The 16,339-nt window shown below is 37.4% G+C and overlaps 1 protein-coding gene across 5 annotated transcripts in view; it reads right to left on the bottom strand.

Annotated features, from left to right (window-relative positions):
- LOC131225888 (probable NAD kinase 1) overlaps positions 1 to 16,339 on the bottom strand; it is a 72,330-nt gene that overhangs the window by 44,029 nt on the left and 11,962 nt on the right. For 3 of the 5 annotated variants that reach the window (XM_058221493.1, XM_058221490.1, XM_058221495.1), the window contains 4 exons: positions 6,299 to 6,353; positions 5,921 to 6,053; positions 1,003 to 1,116; positions 694 to 788 (listed from right to left, as the gene is read on the bottom strand). In XM_058221493.1, coding sequence (XP_058077476.1) covers positions 694 to 788; positions 1,003 to 1,116; positions 5,921 to 6,053; positions 6,299 to 6,353 — 397 coding nt within the window. Of the gene's footprint in view, positions 1 to 693; positions 789 to 1,002; positions 1,117 to 5,920; positions 6,094 to 6,298; positions 6,354 to 16,339 lie in introns of all 5 variants that reach the window. The other 2 variants (XM_058221494.1, XM_058221491.1) reach the window with 1 other exon arrangement.

The following is a 16,339-nucleotide window of genomic DNA, read 5'->3' as shown; positions in this document are numbered from 1 at the left end:
AAAGTAAATGACTACAGCAATGGTCCTACCTTAGGCATTTAAAAGTATCTTGATATCTTTGCTTTTGTTTGTATTAGTCTGTTGGCTCTTTGAGACATAACTAAAGCAGTGTTTCCTGCCAAGATGCTCCAGATAATTGTATGTGCTGGGTGTACTGATCCATGTCAATACCAATACTGGCACAGAATACTGTATAGCTACCAATAAGATCTGGTTTAATAGTTTTCTAGTGGATTAATTTTGTTGCTTTCCTAACTCCTAACAATTTTCTCGTGGTATTAAAGTATCACATGGATGTCCTTACCCATATGTCCAAGATTTTCAGAAATGAGTTGTATCAATGCTCCCTGTATCTGTGCATATTTATACCTACGCATCATAGGTTTCCTCTTCATTACTGGATTATTAGGATTCATCATTGACTGCTGTCAGTTCTCGAGAGAGTAAAGCATAACAGAAGGAACTTTTTTACATCCTCGTTTACTCCAGCATCAATGAACCACAGAACCAGTTATCACCTATCTGCCGTGAATGGTCACAGTGAAGCAATTTGTACCAAACAGACTGGTAGATTCTTAGCATGGACTTATAGGGAAGTGCATTAAAATTCTACCATGAAAAAAAAAAAAATAGTACAAAGAAAAACTTGAGAAATGCTAAAGGCGGTTGCCATGGCTACTTTAGCAAGCACACCTGACCATTTCTGCACAGAGGATACGAACAGAATTTGAATTTGGTTTGGTCAATATTAGGACGGTCTTTGGGGGCGATTCCCATTTCAATGAAATCTGAAAATAAAGAAGAGGTGTCTAATTAGGCAAGCGATTAAAGAAATAAGTCAAATAACGAACATAAATGACAGTCAATGGTAGCACAAACAATATATTTCATTAATTTAGCAGTCATTTTCATATTTAACTAGGAGCACCTTCACAAACAGACAACAAAAAATTTTGTGGCATTTACATTGAGCACAAAAGATTCCCATTCAAGAAATCTTACCTGCTTACTACTGCGCTCTGCTGTAGTTATGTTTCCTCTTTCAAAAGAGACAACCATATGCTTGTGACGGCCACTCTTTTCACTATTGCAACCCCATGAAAGTGTAAAACACGCCTGTCTCATGAGAACAGTATCAGTTTATATTGGGTGTCTATCTTAGCAAAAATTATAAAAAACATATGAGGTAGCGATTACTATATTAGTTTTTGTTCGAGAACCATGTCTTGCTCCATATCAAAAGGTGTATCAATGAAAATGACTATGATACCCAAACACCACCACAGATATGCCACAATGCGGCATGACACCACCTCTGATTGCCAGATTAATATGGATATGATGAGGATGTGGCATGGATAAGAGTGCTATTACTGAATAAATGAAATTGGAGTGGTGGATGGACACACAACAGTAAAGTATTTTGAATATCTGGTAACCATTTGATGTGGACATTAGTGATGCACCATTTAGAGTGTACCAGAGGAGGAAGCATCGCCGACAAAATACCAGAGTGGAGGAGTTGATGTGGATGGACATTGGGTCCATCGGACCCATTTTCTGACGCGCTACGAGTGCAGGGGCAGCATAACCGCACCCTGACCATAGATCCATGGATCGGATTTCGCACCCTACCACACGGGTGTTTTAGTTTCAAGTGTTTTTGTTATTTTCCTTATTTCAGAGGCTTTATTGTACTTTCTTTACTTTTCGTCTTTTTTTGTTATTTTTCTTGTTTTCAGGGGCTTTAGTGCAATTTTACTTTTTCCATAGCTTATATATACATTGTGAGAAACCCTATTTTTATTATTATTGAATGAATAGAAATTCATCTCTTTTTTTCATCTTTATTCAATAGATTAGGATTTCAGAATTGACCCTTGGGGGTTGAGGATTCCACCCCGATTTTAGGTTTCCTTCTTTCTAGATCTTTGAAGTGCAGGAAAAGGTAAGAGACATCCTCCTTTTCTTTTGACGACAAAAGGATCTGTACTTTCTTCATCTCGAACCCTTCATTCTTCACCCTTTTCGTTCCTCTCTTGATATTCTCTTTCTAGTTTGAACGGAAAAGAGGGATGATTAGTCAGTAGAATCAAATCCAAACTTAACTATGGACTGACTTATGCTAGATCTGGGATATTCTCATATCCCTAGGTCCTCCCTTTTTACTGTTTACGCGATTTTATTCTAAGGGCATGATCCTGACGGAATGACCTCATCTTTGTTTTGAAATCTACCTAATCTCTTTAACTGGAAACGGTTAGTTAATTGGTGTATTTATTTGAACATTCTTTAACCTGATTATACATGCATGTAGGATTAGGTCATCACATGTCCCTACATCACCATTGGATACAGTGTGGGTGTTAACTTGTGAGCAGCTCTGGTGGACTTGACCAAAAGGTTGTGGGTGCAGAATTATGGAGTTGCCACTACCCGAATTTTGGATTGCAAAGGTAAGACCAAGGAATCAATCTTTCAAAGGAAGAGACAGTTTTTGTGCAAGGCTTACAACGATATGGTCTCGAATCCAAAAATTCCAGGCAAGGGCCTCAGTGTTGGGAAGGAAGGTTTGGCATCCTTTACATGCATACTAAGACATAGTGTCTACTTAGTAGGAAGTGAAATTCTCAAAATGGAATTCCAATAAACATTGAAAGAAACAAATAAATGAATAATAAACTTGGTAGGTGGGATGGATTGTGGCAAGTTCGACACTGGAATGCTAGGTCCCCTGCTTCTTAATATTGCCAAGATGGTTTTTGAGGGTTTGAAAGGTTCTTTGGGTAGAAAATTGGATTCAGGGTGGCGTTTTTCCTAATTAAAGTTGATCCCTACAAATTTGAAGTTTAGAAGAAGACCTTCCTTGATTAGTTCAAACCAGATTAGATGACCTAAACAATCTGTATTTAGGTGGGGTTAGTGTTTTAAATATCGATAGTAACAGCTGATATATCGGAATCGCAACTAGCTGATTCATACAATTCAGTTATGATTTTTTGGAATTTGTGATTTAAACCTACAATTAATAGTGTGGTTAGTGATAGGATATGGATTGTACACACGATACGAATCGTACAATTTATAATTGCAAACCACACGATTGTGATTTGACGACATTGCTCATTAGACGGAGTGGATGTAACTTATATGCACAAAAAGACGGGCCCCACATTACTCAGATGTCATACACATTCCCATACAACAGTTTATTTCAGTCCTTTTTATAGGAACAGCTTCACACTCACTCTCCCACCCCTCCCCCCGTGTCTCACAAACCACTTCCTCTCTCCACATGTGTTGAACGTGCCCTACCCCATGTGTGTGTGTGTGTGTGTGCGCGCCAGAACGATTTTTTGTCCCTATCACATGGTAAGTGAGCTTATTCAAGTAATGAAATGCATTGAGTTGCTAAGAAGCATCAAGACCAGTCTTTGCCTGTTTGATTACAAGGATTCCATGGTAAAAGAAAACATTTTCCCATTATTTGAAATTTTCCCCTACTTGATTGGCAAGGAAATTTGTGGATTGCACAAAGTCATCATTAGCTTGATCCATGTTTGCATTTCTCTGACACAAGATACAAAGAAGCCATTGTCTAATAAATACGGGATTTCATATGAGTTTTCCTAGCAAATTAAACACAGCCAAAATTTTGGAATACACTCTTTTAACATGGCAACAAAAATCACCATTACATTTTGCTTTTTCCGAAAAGGCCTTGTTGCAGGATGGGATCTAACTTAATATGTTGCATTGATGCATTGCAACTAGATAGCGAATTAACTAGAGCAATTAAGAGACAAAATAACGCTAAACTACCACAAGTTAAAGAAACTCAGATTTGTAGCACGTTATGGTTCAAAACACCTAACAGTCCCACAATGTGATTCTTATAAAGTATCAAGTAATTAGGATCGTGTAGAAGATAAGACTCCCACTTAGCATAGGTATTAAATCTGAACATTCATGGAATCACTTGAATTCTAAGGGTTTTGCATGTTTAGGGCTGTTTTAAGGGTTAGGGAATGTAGAGAATAAGTTTAGAGCATTTAGCGAAGTAGGAATTTAGGGTTTTAATATAGGGATTTTGAGAATTTAGGATTTTGGGGATAAGGATTTGAGGGTTTAGGGTTAATACGTTAGGGAAATTTGGGGAAATTAGGTTTAGGGTTATCGGATTTTGGGGGAATTCGGATTAAGGTTCAAATTTGGGGATGAGAGTTTGGAAAGATTTGGGATTTTGGGATTCGGGAATCTTAGGGTAAGGGTTTGGGATTTATGTTTAGGGGTTTTGTAAAGGGGATCAAAGGGAAGAGGGAAGTCGAAGATTTGGAGCAAGGGGGGCACAGATTAGGGCTGTCCGTTCGGACACTATTCCCACAGTATTGTTCCCGCAGTACTGTTCACGGCTAGAGCTTGGGTTCAGTTGGGTGTAGGTTAGGTCTAGGTTGGTTTAAAATCGTTAAAAAATAAAAAAGAAGAAAGAGAAAAAGAAGATGAAGAAAGAGAGATAGGAAGAGAAGTACCTTGAGAGAGAGAAAATGAGAGGACAACTAGGGGAATCACTCCCCAAATGGCTTCACACCATCAATCCCATCACAGGATGAATTGCTAAATCACATAGCAAAGGAGAGGAAACTCTTTTAATTCACGATTCATAATAATCAAACCCTAAAGGGGGTCCAAACCTTTTATAGTCTCAGAAATAGACTTCTACAAAAAACCTCTCTCAAGAAAGAATTCTCATGAAAAAAAAAAAACCATCTCAAGTAAAACATAAAATAGTATAAAAATAATAAAATAAATGAGAAAAACTACTCAAAACAAATAGATCTAAACTATTCATGGCCAATGGGTTGGTCCATGATCAAGATGGGCAACAATCAAGAGTGGTCCAAAGTTCCATCGTGTGCGATCAATGGGCCAATCGATGCGCCCATGCAATCCAATAGTCCAAACGCTCCAAACAAGCAACCCATGCGCATCTATCCAATGTGGGGTCTTCAACAATGGCTAGGAATGCGACTTGGGCCCCGTGGGCCCTATGTGATGATTGTCTAGCCATAAGGCCTTGGATGTCCTCATCAGGCCTGTTTGGTTACAAGGATTTCATGGGGTAAAAAAAACATTTTCCCTTGATTTGGCATTTTCTCTTCTCGATTTACCAAAAAAAAAAAAAAAAAGGGCATTCCACAAAGTCATCATTAGCCTTATCCAAGTTTGCGTTTCTCTGGCACGTGATATGAGGAGACCATTCTCTAATAAATATGGGATTTCATATGAATTTTCCTAGCAAATCAAACACATCCCAATTTTTGGAAGCCACTCTTTTAATATGGCAGTAAAAATCATCATTACATTTTGCTTTATTTTCATTTCTTTTCCTCCTTATCAACCAGGTCCTAAATGAGACGACAATATATCCTCAAAAAGATCAAACAGCTCAAGAAAATCACGGCAAATGAACTCGAAAAAAATAAAAAATAAAATAAAAATTTTAAAAAAAATGCTAACCTGGGAATCAGAACAAAGACATCCCAAAACTGGGAACACCTGAAACCGATGCATACTAACACACTAACACAATGTTTACTGGGTTAAGGTATTTTTTACTATTTTTTGCATGGCATAGATGCACCAATCTCTCCAATTCTCTGATTCAAAGGATTGACAGACCTGTCAAAAAATTTCTCATGAAGAACAAATGAAATTAAATTTTACAGGATTAAGGCAATGATATTTTTACTAGAATTAATAAAAATAATGGAGAGCCAGAGAAGTGATCTAGCATAAGCTATGGCGTTGACAAGTTAGAAACTGATCAAAAGACTAAACTGCCAAACATTGCACAATATCACCTAGGCTATGAAAGGTGGTGATTGCAGTAAATAATGGTGGATAAAGAGGGAGGAAACACCTTGGAATCAGAGTTTTTTGCTTCATCCCGAAGAATCTCATCTGAGCAAATTCCATGCTTCCCACAGCACCTATCAGTTTGCTCAATAGATGGTTTGTGCAATATAGGTTCATTGGATGAGTTCATCAACGTTCTGCCTTGAGAATCAAGATGATCACCTTCAGTTGACAGTTCTGCTATGCAAGTCATCACATCTCTTTGTTAACATGAAGCCATCTTTATCCACAGAGAAGACTAATAATCCTAATAAATGGGCATATAGAATAAATTACAGATGAATGCTTGAATGTATGATTTTAATTCTAATCACAGTTCTTAGTCAGTTCATACAGGAGAAAGACCAATAAACCTAATAAATATGCACATAGAATAACTTACAAGTGAATGCTTGAATGCATGGCATTAACTCTAATCAAGTGTTGTTCAGTTGTTCCTACAGCCATGTTTATGAAAACGTGACATAGAGTTTTGAAAACGTGACAGAGACTTGTCCCAATTGAGTCAACGTAAACAAAATTGTGGATCAGTCAGTGTTCACTAAACTCCAGTTACCCAGTATAAAGAAGGAACAAAACAACATTCAAACTAACATGGTAAGAATGATGGAGCCACCCTTCAAAAAATTTCCACTAAGTACGCACGCCAAATTGATTTGCATGAATTATGTAGACAAGATCTGTAGTTTTGTTTGAGTTAGAGAGAACATGATTTCTAAAATCAGAAATTTATTATTTGACATAATATTAAGTCTTCATCCCATTGGCGAATGTTTTTCTTACACGAGGTGGTCTGCTTAATCAGTGTGCTTGGTTGTAGGAATATCCTTACAGTAAGGGTTCGATAATAGATGCACGGAATGCAGATTGTCAAGAGAAGAGTAGAAACTAAATGACTGACATTGAGGTATTTAAGAAGTCATCTAATTTAACTGAATTCAACAGTTACAGGCAATGTTTGTAGTATCAATACTATCGGCGGATATTATCGATTTCGCACTCCAGGGATACGAAACATCCCTAGAGTACAACTGGAAATGAAAAAAATCCTGCGTATCAGTCGGAATATCACACCGTATCGCAATGTATCGGTGATAGCGAATATCACAACTTTTTCCTTCACGAATTTCTTGGTACCGATGATACCTATCGATATCGACAAATATCATCAATATATTCCAGGAACCACAAGGGAACTTCCCAAAGTCCAATTTTTTCTATATTTTCTTCAATTTTCTCTCTTCTAACCTATTTGGGGGTGGATTTTGGTCCATCCTTTGCTTGAATTTAGGAGAAAAACCTACATTTGAAATCATAATCAAGATTTTCTTGCATTTTGGGCCGTTTCTCAAAAGGTGAGTTATTTTGCATTTTGATCCCTTTTTTAAAAAAATTTAAATCATATAAAATCAGTGTGAAATCATAAGAAATCATTGATTCTTTATGTTTTGCATGGAAAATGAAGGATTTCAACCTTTGATTTCGAGATTTGATGGGAGGTGACCCGATTTGGGGGAAATTGAAAAAAGTTCAAAACTTCCCCAATTTCTCCCAAATTGCTCGCAATCTTGCAGTCCAAATATAAAATCAAACGTGTACAAGCCTGATGTACTGATTTATTAAGTTTTTGTAAATTTTTTGAATATATATATATATATATATATATATATATATTAAAATTAAAAATTAATTAAAAAATTATAAAAATATAAAAAAAAATTCTCAAAATTTCACTTCTAACAATAGTCAATTGAGTCCAAGTGTTTGATAAAATGATCATCAGATACACTCAATTTTTACTTCTTTTGCTTTTAAATGAATTGGTTGTATTTTCATAAATGTCTTCTTACACTTATAAATGTTATGAATTCACTTTGAATATAGTTGCATTAGTTCAGTAAGACAGTGCATAGCTTAGGACCCTATACAAAGGAAACCTATTATGTGCACATTTTTTTAGATGTTATGATTTAAAAGTAAGTATTAAGGTTTTTTTTAATAATCCCTGAAGTTTCATTGAAAAATTCAACCAATTTCCGAATGTTTCCCAATGTTTCCCAAAAAGTGAGATACATTACCCGATATAAATGATATCTCCCATGCGATAACCAATACGTGTCTATATCCCAAGGGTATGATACGCAATGCAATACCGATATTGCAAACATTGGTTACAGCTACCAATATGCATTTTTGCTTTGACATTGTCACCAACAATGGTTCCCTCTCAAGATTTCCTAGAAACAATATGATGAAAACCAAGCATGTTACCTATAATTTGGAATTTCACCTCAATCTACTGAATTTGGCAGTTTATCATCAAAGCTTTTTCCCAGCAACTAGGGGCCTGATTGAGGAATCCTTTTTTGTCAATCATTTCCAAGGTCGTATTCTCAGTTAGTGAACTAACCTTCACATCCCTCTTACCACTTCAATCCAAGCTCTTCAGTTATTCCCCTCATCCTCCTTTCAGGCCCTTCAACACTAAGCAAAGTTCTCTCAATGGGGTTGTTTCTTATTATCCAAATACACAGCAAAACCAGCTCAACCTACTCTTCATTTGATCTCCCTATTGGAGCCATTGTTCAGAGTATCCCCAGTATTATCTGTACTTCCAACTCGCTGATACTGATAACACTAGTAGTCTTAGAAATGCCAGGTATCAGCGATGTATCATTAAGTATCGCCAATGTATCAATATTTCCAATGTATTGCCAATATTTTCGTCTATTTAAATTCTAGGTGTCACTTGTATCGCCAATGTATCGATATCGCCAATATTTTTGATTGTGTAAATTCCAAGTGTCACTTGTATCTCTAGTGTATCAACCATATTTCAATAATATTGCCAATGTATCGATATCACCAAATCTTGATATTTCAATAATATTGCCAATGTATCAATATCACCAAATCTCTCTCTCTCTCTCTCTCTCTCTCTCTCTCTCTCTCTCTCTCTCTCTCTCTCTATATATATATATATATATATATATATATATATATATGGTTGTCTGCAGTCTTCAAATTATCAACAATAATATCAATCATATCGTGATATCATCGTTATCAAAACATGGGCGATATCAAGACCACAATCTTTAGTTTCCTTTCTAGTTGTCGACGATTTCTAGGCAAAATATTGTGTGTTATCGATATTTTAAAATATAGATGGATGTTTTGATGGAAGGTTGGATGGATAGATGGATGGATAGATGGGACGGATAGGATAGTTGGATTGGTTTCTTACAACAGCACATGCTTTTAACGCCCCATTAAATAAAAACTATGTATGTGTTTTTTTTATTCTTAAATATGCAAATATGTGTATTTTAGCATCTCCGGAAGTTTCACTAAAAAATTTCATTGTTTTCCCCATGTTTCCCTGCATTTACGGTTATTAATGATATTGATATTGTTTTTGTATCCCCGGCGAACAAAACTTGTAACGATACTGATGCAAAACAACTAATCACTTGCTCTAAAAGCTCGAATTGATAGAGCATGGCGAATTAATCCCTTTATCTCATAGCCCAGACCTCACATCCCATGGGTTAGGTCCTCGGCCGAACCCCCCTTGTGGACCCCACATCACATGGTACTACCTCACACAAGCCACCCGCCTTACACAGGCCACCCACCCCGAGTGTGCCCCTGCATCCCACAAGCCACCCCACTCGAGCCCAGTGTAAAAATGCCCCTGCATTAATCACCCCCAGTGAGGAGTCTCAAACATGAGACCTCCCGCTCTAATACAAATTTGATGTGAGACAACTAACCACTTGCTTTAAAAGCTCGAATTAATAGATCATGGCAAATTAATCCATTTATCTCATAGCCCAGGCCCCACATCCCATGGGTTAGGACCGAGGCCAAACCCTCCTCATGGGCCCCACATCATATGGGTACCGCCTCACACGGGCCACTCACCCCGAGTGTGCCCCTGCATCCCATAGGCCACCCCACTCAAGCCCGATGTGAAAATGCCCCTTAATTAGATATCAATAATTCGAACACTGATTAAAGCTACTCTTATGTTTCTTCAAATGACCTCATTCTTTATTCCATCCTTACTAATCCTCCCACCATGGTGTGCCGTAACAGTCGTTACGAGGCCATAAAGGTTGTTACATAAACATAACTGTGGCAACCGTTATAGGTTATGGGGTTGTAACGACTGTAACAGCTGTTATGTTAAAAATTAAAATTAAAATTTTAAAAAAAAAAAAAAAAAAAAAACTGTAACAAATGTTACAACCCCCTTAACGGCCCATTACACCCATGGTGTATTGTAAAGGCCGTTACAGAGCTATAAAAGCCATTACATAAAAATAACGATGGCAACTGTTACACGTTATGGGGTTATAATAGCCATAACAACTGTTATGAAAAAAGATGACATGTAACCGCTGTTAACGACCCGCTATACCCCCTATAAAGGTCACAACATCCCCATAATGGTCTATTGCGAGGCAGATACATGTTTTTCAGATTTTAACATTACGAGACAAATATAGGTTGTTCGGATTTTTTTCCTCAAAAAAAAAATAAAAAAATAAAAAGAAGAAGAAAAAGAGAGATCGTAAAGGTCGTTACAAGGGTTGTAACAACCATTATGACCTGTATCGTAAAGGTAATGGTGGTGGCCGTCATGGGCACCATTACCATTACAATGGCCAAAATTACCATTACAAAATACCTTGGTTACGCCCCTCATAAAGGCTATAATAGCCCTGTAATGGTCCATTACGGGGCTAGTGTAGGTTTCTTGGGTTTTTTTTTTCCAGAGAGAGAGAGAGAGAGAGAGAGAGAGAGAGAGCATAACGCCTGTTACAATCCATATTGGAAACGTAATGGTGGTGGCCGTCACGACCACTGTTACCATTAGGGAATACCTCGCCATCTACACGTCCATCTCAACATCCTCATCTTTGTGATGCTCATCCTTTGTTTATGATGTCTCATAATTTCCCAACACTCTTCCAAACATAGCATAGCAGGTTTGCATTTAGCAATTGCATGCATCTATGCTTCACTTTTTAATGTTAGGCTAACACATGGTTCCAATATTCCAATGCTCCAATATATTAGGCTTCTCAAAAACAATTCAAAACACCATGACTGCGTCAATCATTTGAAATTTCGTACCAACCTGAATCATGGCTTTTGTACACTACACGTCGATGATTAGAACATTAGGAATTGGTTTATAGTGGTTGAATTGTCTTCGTCTCTTTTTTCTTGAATTATAGTAAAGTTAATTAAGGTTAGAGGAAAAGGACAAAAGCAAAACAATACAAGAGGAAGGGATGGCGAGAGGTCATACCTCGGTCGTGCAAACAAAGAACAAAGGAAACCTCCCCAGGAATCCAACACGACTTCCCTTTTACAACCCTAAACAAGGTAAGTTCCAAAGCCCAACAGAATTCATGCCAACCTGAATCATGGCCTTTTGCACATAGGTTAATAATTAAAGCATAAGTAATTGATTCATAGCGACAAAATTCCCTCCCTGCCTCCCTCCCTCCCGAAATTTAATTAAGAGAAAAGAGAAAGGACAAAAAAAGAAAAAAAAATATAAAAGGGGAAGGGATACTAAGAAAATCATCCCTCAGCCCCACGAACAAAGAATAAAGGAAACCTGATGCAGGACAATTAACCACTTGCTATAAACGCTCGAACCGATAGAGCATGGTGAATCAATCCCTTTATCTGATAGCCCAGGTCCCACATCCCATAGATTAGGACCTCGGTCGAACCCCCCTCGTGGGACCCACATCACATGGGTACCGCCACACATAAGCCACCCGCCTCACACGAGCCACATACCTCACACAGGCTGCGCACCCCAAGTGTGCCCCTGCAACCCATAGGCTTCCCCACTCGAGCCCGATGTGAAAATGCCCCTGCATTAAAACCTCCCTAGGAATCCAACAGAACTTCCCTTTTACAGCCCTCAAAAGGGTGTGTCCCAAAGCCCAAAATAACACCCTACCCCCACCCTTACAATACACTGCCTCCAAAGACTTGGAATTATTATTGAAGGTCCTATTGTAGCGTTCCTTCCAAACATAAACTAGATCTTCCTCCAGATCCCAACGCCCAACTCATTTTGCACAAAGATATGGTCCACATATTCTGCTTAAGATATAATGCAGGCATTCGTAAATCGTAATTGTCATCTTTTTACTCCTACGACTATTGATGGTGAGAGCATTGTCATTTGCAACAAACCAACCATACGAGACTAAACCATGATATCGCCATTCACCACAAGGAAGTTGTACGTGCTCTCAAACCACACACTGCACCATCTTCAAGGAATCTATAGAAGAATTGGACCATGAGAACTCCAGAAGTTTTGAGTTGCAACTCCAACTTCCACAATCTAAGAAGCAAGGGGCCAACAAACAGATGCAATCTCACAGTCTAGAAAATTCCTGTATCTTCTCCATTAAATTTCTTCAAAATCATGACAAGCACACCATCTAATCTTCCAATCTATTGAAGCACTAACTAATAGTCGCATACTTATTGGAGGCAATGCTGTAAAACCTTGGATAAGTTTGAAGGAGCAGCGTGTCGCCATCCCAAGGACTGGTCCAAAACCTAATGCGACTGTCATCTTCAACTACAAGTGCCAACCCACTGGAGTAATCCTAGATTATGCTTGCAACTGCCTTCCACATCTCGAAGGCTCTGTACAAGGACAGGTGAATCAACCACTCCTTGATACCAAAATTTCTTGGATATAATCTGCTTCCACTAGCCACCATTAATATGAAATCTCCAAAAGCACTTCCACAAGGGTGCACAGTTCATGGTCTAGAGATATTTAATACCCATTTTTATTCCATTTTGTTTCAAAGGAAATCTCTTTGTAACTATTTTAAATGGAAAATGACAAAAATGAGCACTAACAATGATATGAAATATAACGGAACATTAAAAAGGGCAGCTTTGATAAGAGTGATCCTACCTCCAATAGAAAGATGTATACTTTCCAAGCCCCACAGTGTCCTTGATCTCAATCACCTTATCCCAAAGGTGCTTCACCGGTTTACCTACCCACAAGGGAAGCCCAAGTAAAGAAGAAGGGAGGCAACCTGCTTCTAGGCCGAAAACGTTGGCCATCTCTTACACCCCATTGCCATATGACCAAATCAACATTCGCAATGTCGAAATTGATTCTTCGACCAGAAACCACCATGAAGCATCTTATGACCCTCTTCAAATTGGCTACTTGCTTACTCTTCACATCATATGATAGAAGAGTGCAGTCTGCAAAATAAAGATGAGTGGTTTGAAAGACGCCCCTACTAACTTTAAAACCACCAAATCAAACCTTCCTACAAGCTTTATCAGCTTTTCAGCTAAGGGCTTCTACTACGCTACCACCACAAACAAAAAACGTGATAATGGATCCCCTGACAAATACCTATAATCCCACTGAAGAAGCCATTAGGGGAGCCATAAATGAGGACGAGAATTGAGTCAAGGAGAAATTCTGTCATCTACTTCCTCCAAGGCTTCAAACTTGAAACACAACTCGCATAACATGTACTACAGGAATTCCAATTCATGAAATCATATGCTTCTTCATGTCTAATTTGCATACTAAATCTAGTTTACCTTCTCTAAATTTGGAATCAATGATTCGTGTGTGATAGGGGCACCATCAATAATTTGTCACCGTAATGGAACGGTCCTTGTGATTTGGAAATGATGCCACCAAGCACTCTCTTGAGTATCCCATCTAAAACCTTAGCCAAGATCTTATATGTGCTACCCTCAAGGTCAATAGGCCTAGAGTCCGTAAAATCCTCCAGCCCATCCTTCCTTGGACTAAAGGAGATGAAGGAAGCTGCCCATTTATTGGGATAATCTTCATAAAATTTTGAAACAAATTCCACGAACACCACTTTCACTACCTCCCAAACACATGAAAGGTGTTTAGGAAACTTGCCGTGCCAAGTGCCTCATCACTACCGAGATATGAAGCAGATAACTTCACCTCCTCCTCTATCAACCATTCCAACCATGTTGTGTCCTCTGAAATGCAATGTTACCCAAAGGCTTCTACTTTCTAGGATTTTGTCATGCCGACACTTGGGGATACATGGACCCTCCTGAACATGACATGACACTTCAAATTTTGTACAAATAAAGTGTCCTAGTGATGTCATTGAAAAATGCCATGTGTTCAACACTTTGAGTGAGGTGTCTAAACATTTTATGCATAAAGATTTTGTTTCACCTTCCTCGATTTTCTTTTATTTTCTTTTCTTCTTTTGGTTATGTTCATTTCTTTTGTCAACACAAAGATCTCTCACTCTAATTAGCCCTCAACTTGCCTTCATTCTCTTGTTCTTGAAGATTAACTGTAAGGACTTCCTCTCTACAGTATAACCAAAAAAAAAAAAAAGCCTTGTTTTTTCTTTTCTTTTTTATTTATTTTTTATTCAATTCTAATATTTTACCAAAATAAATAATGTTCATAAAAACTATTATAACCTGAGATTATTATCTGTGATTTTTTATGTTTTGTTAATCAATTGTTTGTTCTGCTAGTAATTTGTTTCTATTGGATGTGTGAATATTCTCTCTAATCTCCATCTACTTTAACGTTTTCATTGTTTTATTTTATTTTTTATTTTTATGGAAGTGTCCCTGTGCCTAGATTTTTGAAGTTTGTTGTGCTGGATACTTTAGGACACCTATGCCATGTGCCTAGTGTTCGAAGTATCGGTATCGCTACAAGTTTCGATGTTCGGGGATGTGGAAACAACACCGATATTGCTGATAACCAGAAATGAGAGAAAACATGGGAAAAACGATCATTTTCAATGAAACTTCAAGAGATGTTAAAATACACATATTTGCATATTTAGGAAAAAAATATTTGCAAAAAGAATGTGTACACAAAGTTTCCATTTAATGGGGGCTTAAAAGCATATGTGTCGTCGTAAGAACCATTTGCAGGCTTTGCTAACCATCCCATCCATCCAACCTTCCATTCAAAAAAACATCAATATTGCAAAATATTGACAACTCATGATATTTTGCAAAGAAATCATCAACAATAGGATTAGGAAAGGAAACAAAAGATTGTAGTCTTAATATGATGCATGTTGCAATAATAATAATAATGAAATATTATCAATATTAGCAACAACAAATTGAAAATTGCATACAACAAGGCGCTCATAAAAAATTTTGAAATAGGATTTTTTTTTTTAATAAACAAACTTTCTGTGATATCTCTACATTGGCGATATTATTGAAATATCGCTGATGCAATTGTGATACAAGCATCACCTAGAAGTTACACAATTGGAAATATTGGCGATACATTGGCAATATCAATAGATTAGTAATACAAGTGACGCCTAGAATTTATACAATTGAAAATATTGGCGATATCAATAGATTAGTAATACAAGTGACGCCTAGAATTTACACAATTGAAGATATTGGCGATATCGATTCATTAGCGGTACTTAGAAATACATTGTTGATGCTTGGAATTTCTATCACTACCGGTGTTATCGGTATCGCTACTGGTGTTATCGGTATCACCAAGATAGAGATAACAATAATATCGAAGATAATTCAAACAATGCATGTGCCTAGATAACAATGTTGAAATGTGACCAAACTCCAAATTGTCAAGCATCAAGTCAACACATTGTCATATACCTCATCAATAAGAAGGTTAGAATAGAAACACAATTGTCTTGCAGAAATCTGTATTTCCTTCACTCTATAACCGTCCCCCCATAAGACTGTGAAGATGGTTTTGTCTCCTTCTAGCATTAGTTATGCCATGAAAGAATTGTGTTTTTAAGCCCCTCCATGAGCCACACAACTCAAAATCTTTAACACCGGATTATTTCCTCCTCCTCAACTTTCCTTTTATATTAACCACTCTTACTATGGTTTTTAATATTCAAACTGTAAATTGAAGCGATTTGAGCTAATAGAAGCTGTAACGACCAGTTTTTCAAAAAATCGAAAAAAGTAGTATTTATGCCTTTTTTCTGATTTCTAGTTCTAATGCTTGATTGTGATCTGTAAAATATTAAAGACACAACCATGTTCACGACACTCCCCAAAGAGTGGACTATTACGCTACCATAAACATGTTCAAAAAGAAAAAATGAATACATATGTGGAATATTTACATCATTTTGATTTTCTAAATATTTTTTTCAGAATTTTTTGAGCACAAAAAAAAAAAAAAAAACCCTCAACGGGTTGTAATGGTCGTTACACCCCGTATCAATAACGGTGGGTGACCGTTACAGCCACCATTACCGATACGGAATACCTTGCACGTTTGACATCTATAATCTAGTTTGAGGGGGAGTGTTAGGAGTTCTAGTTTTTCACAGTTTTGTATCTACCTGCAAAGCACCGAACTGGG

Source organism: Magnolia sinica, chromosome 14, assembly GCF_029962835.1.
Source record: "Magnolia sinica isolate HGM2019 chromosome 14, MsV1, whole genome shotgun sequence".
Lineage (NCBI taxonomy): Eukaryota > Viridiplantae > Streptophyta > Magnoliopsida > Magnoliales > Magnoliaceae > Magnolia > Magnolia sinica.
The sequence above is the reverse complement of the archived record's forward strand: the minus strand, read 5'-3'. Positions and strand labels throughout refer to the sequence as shown.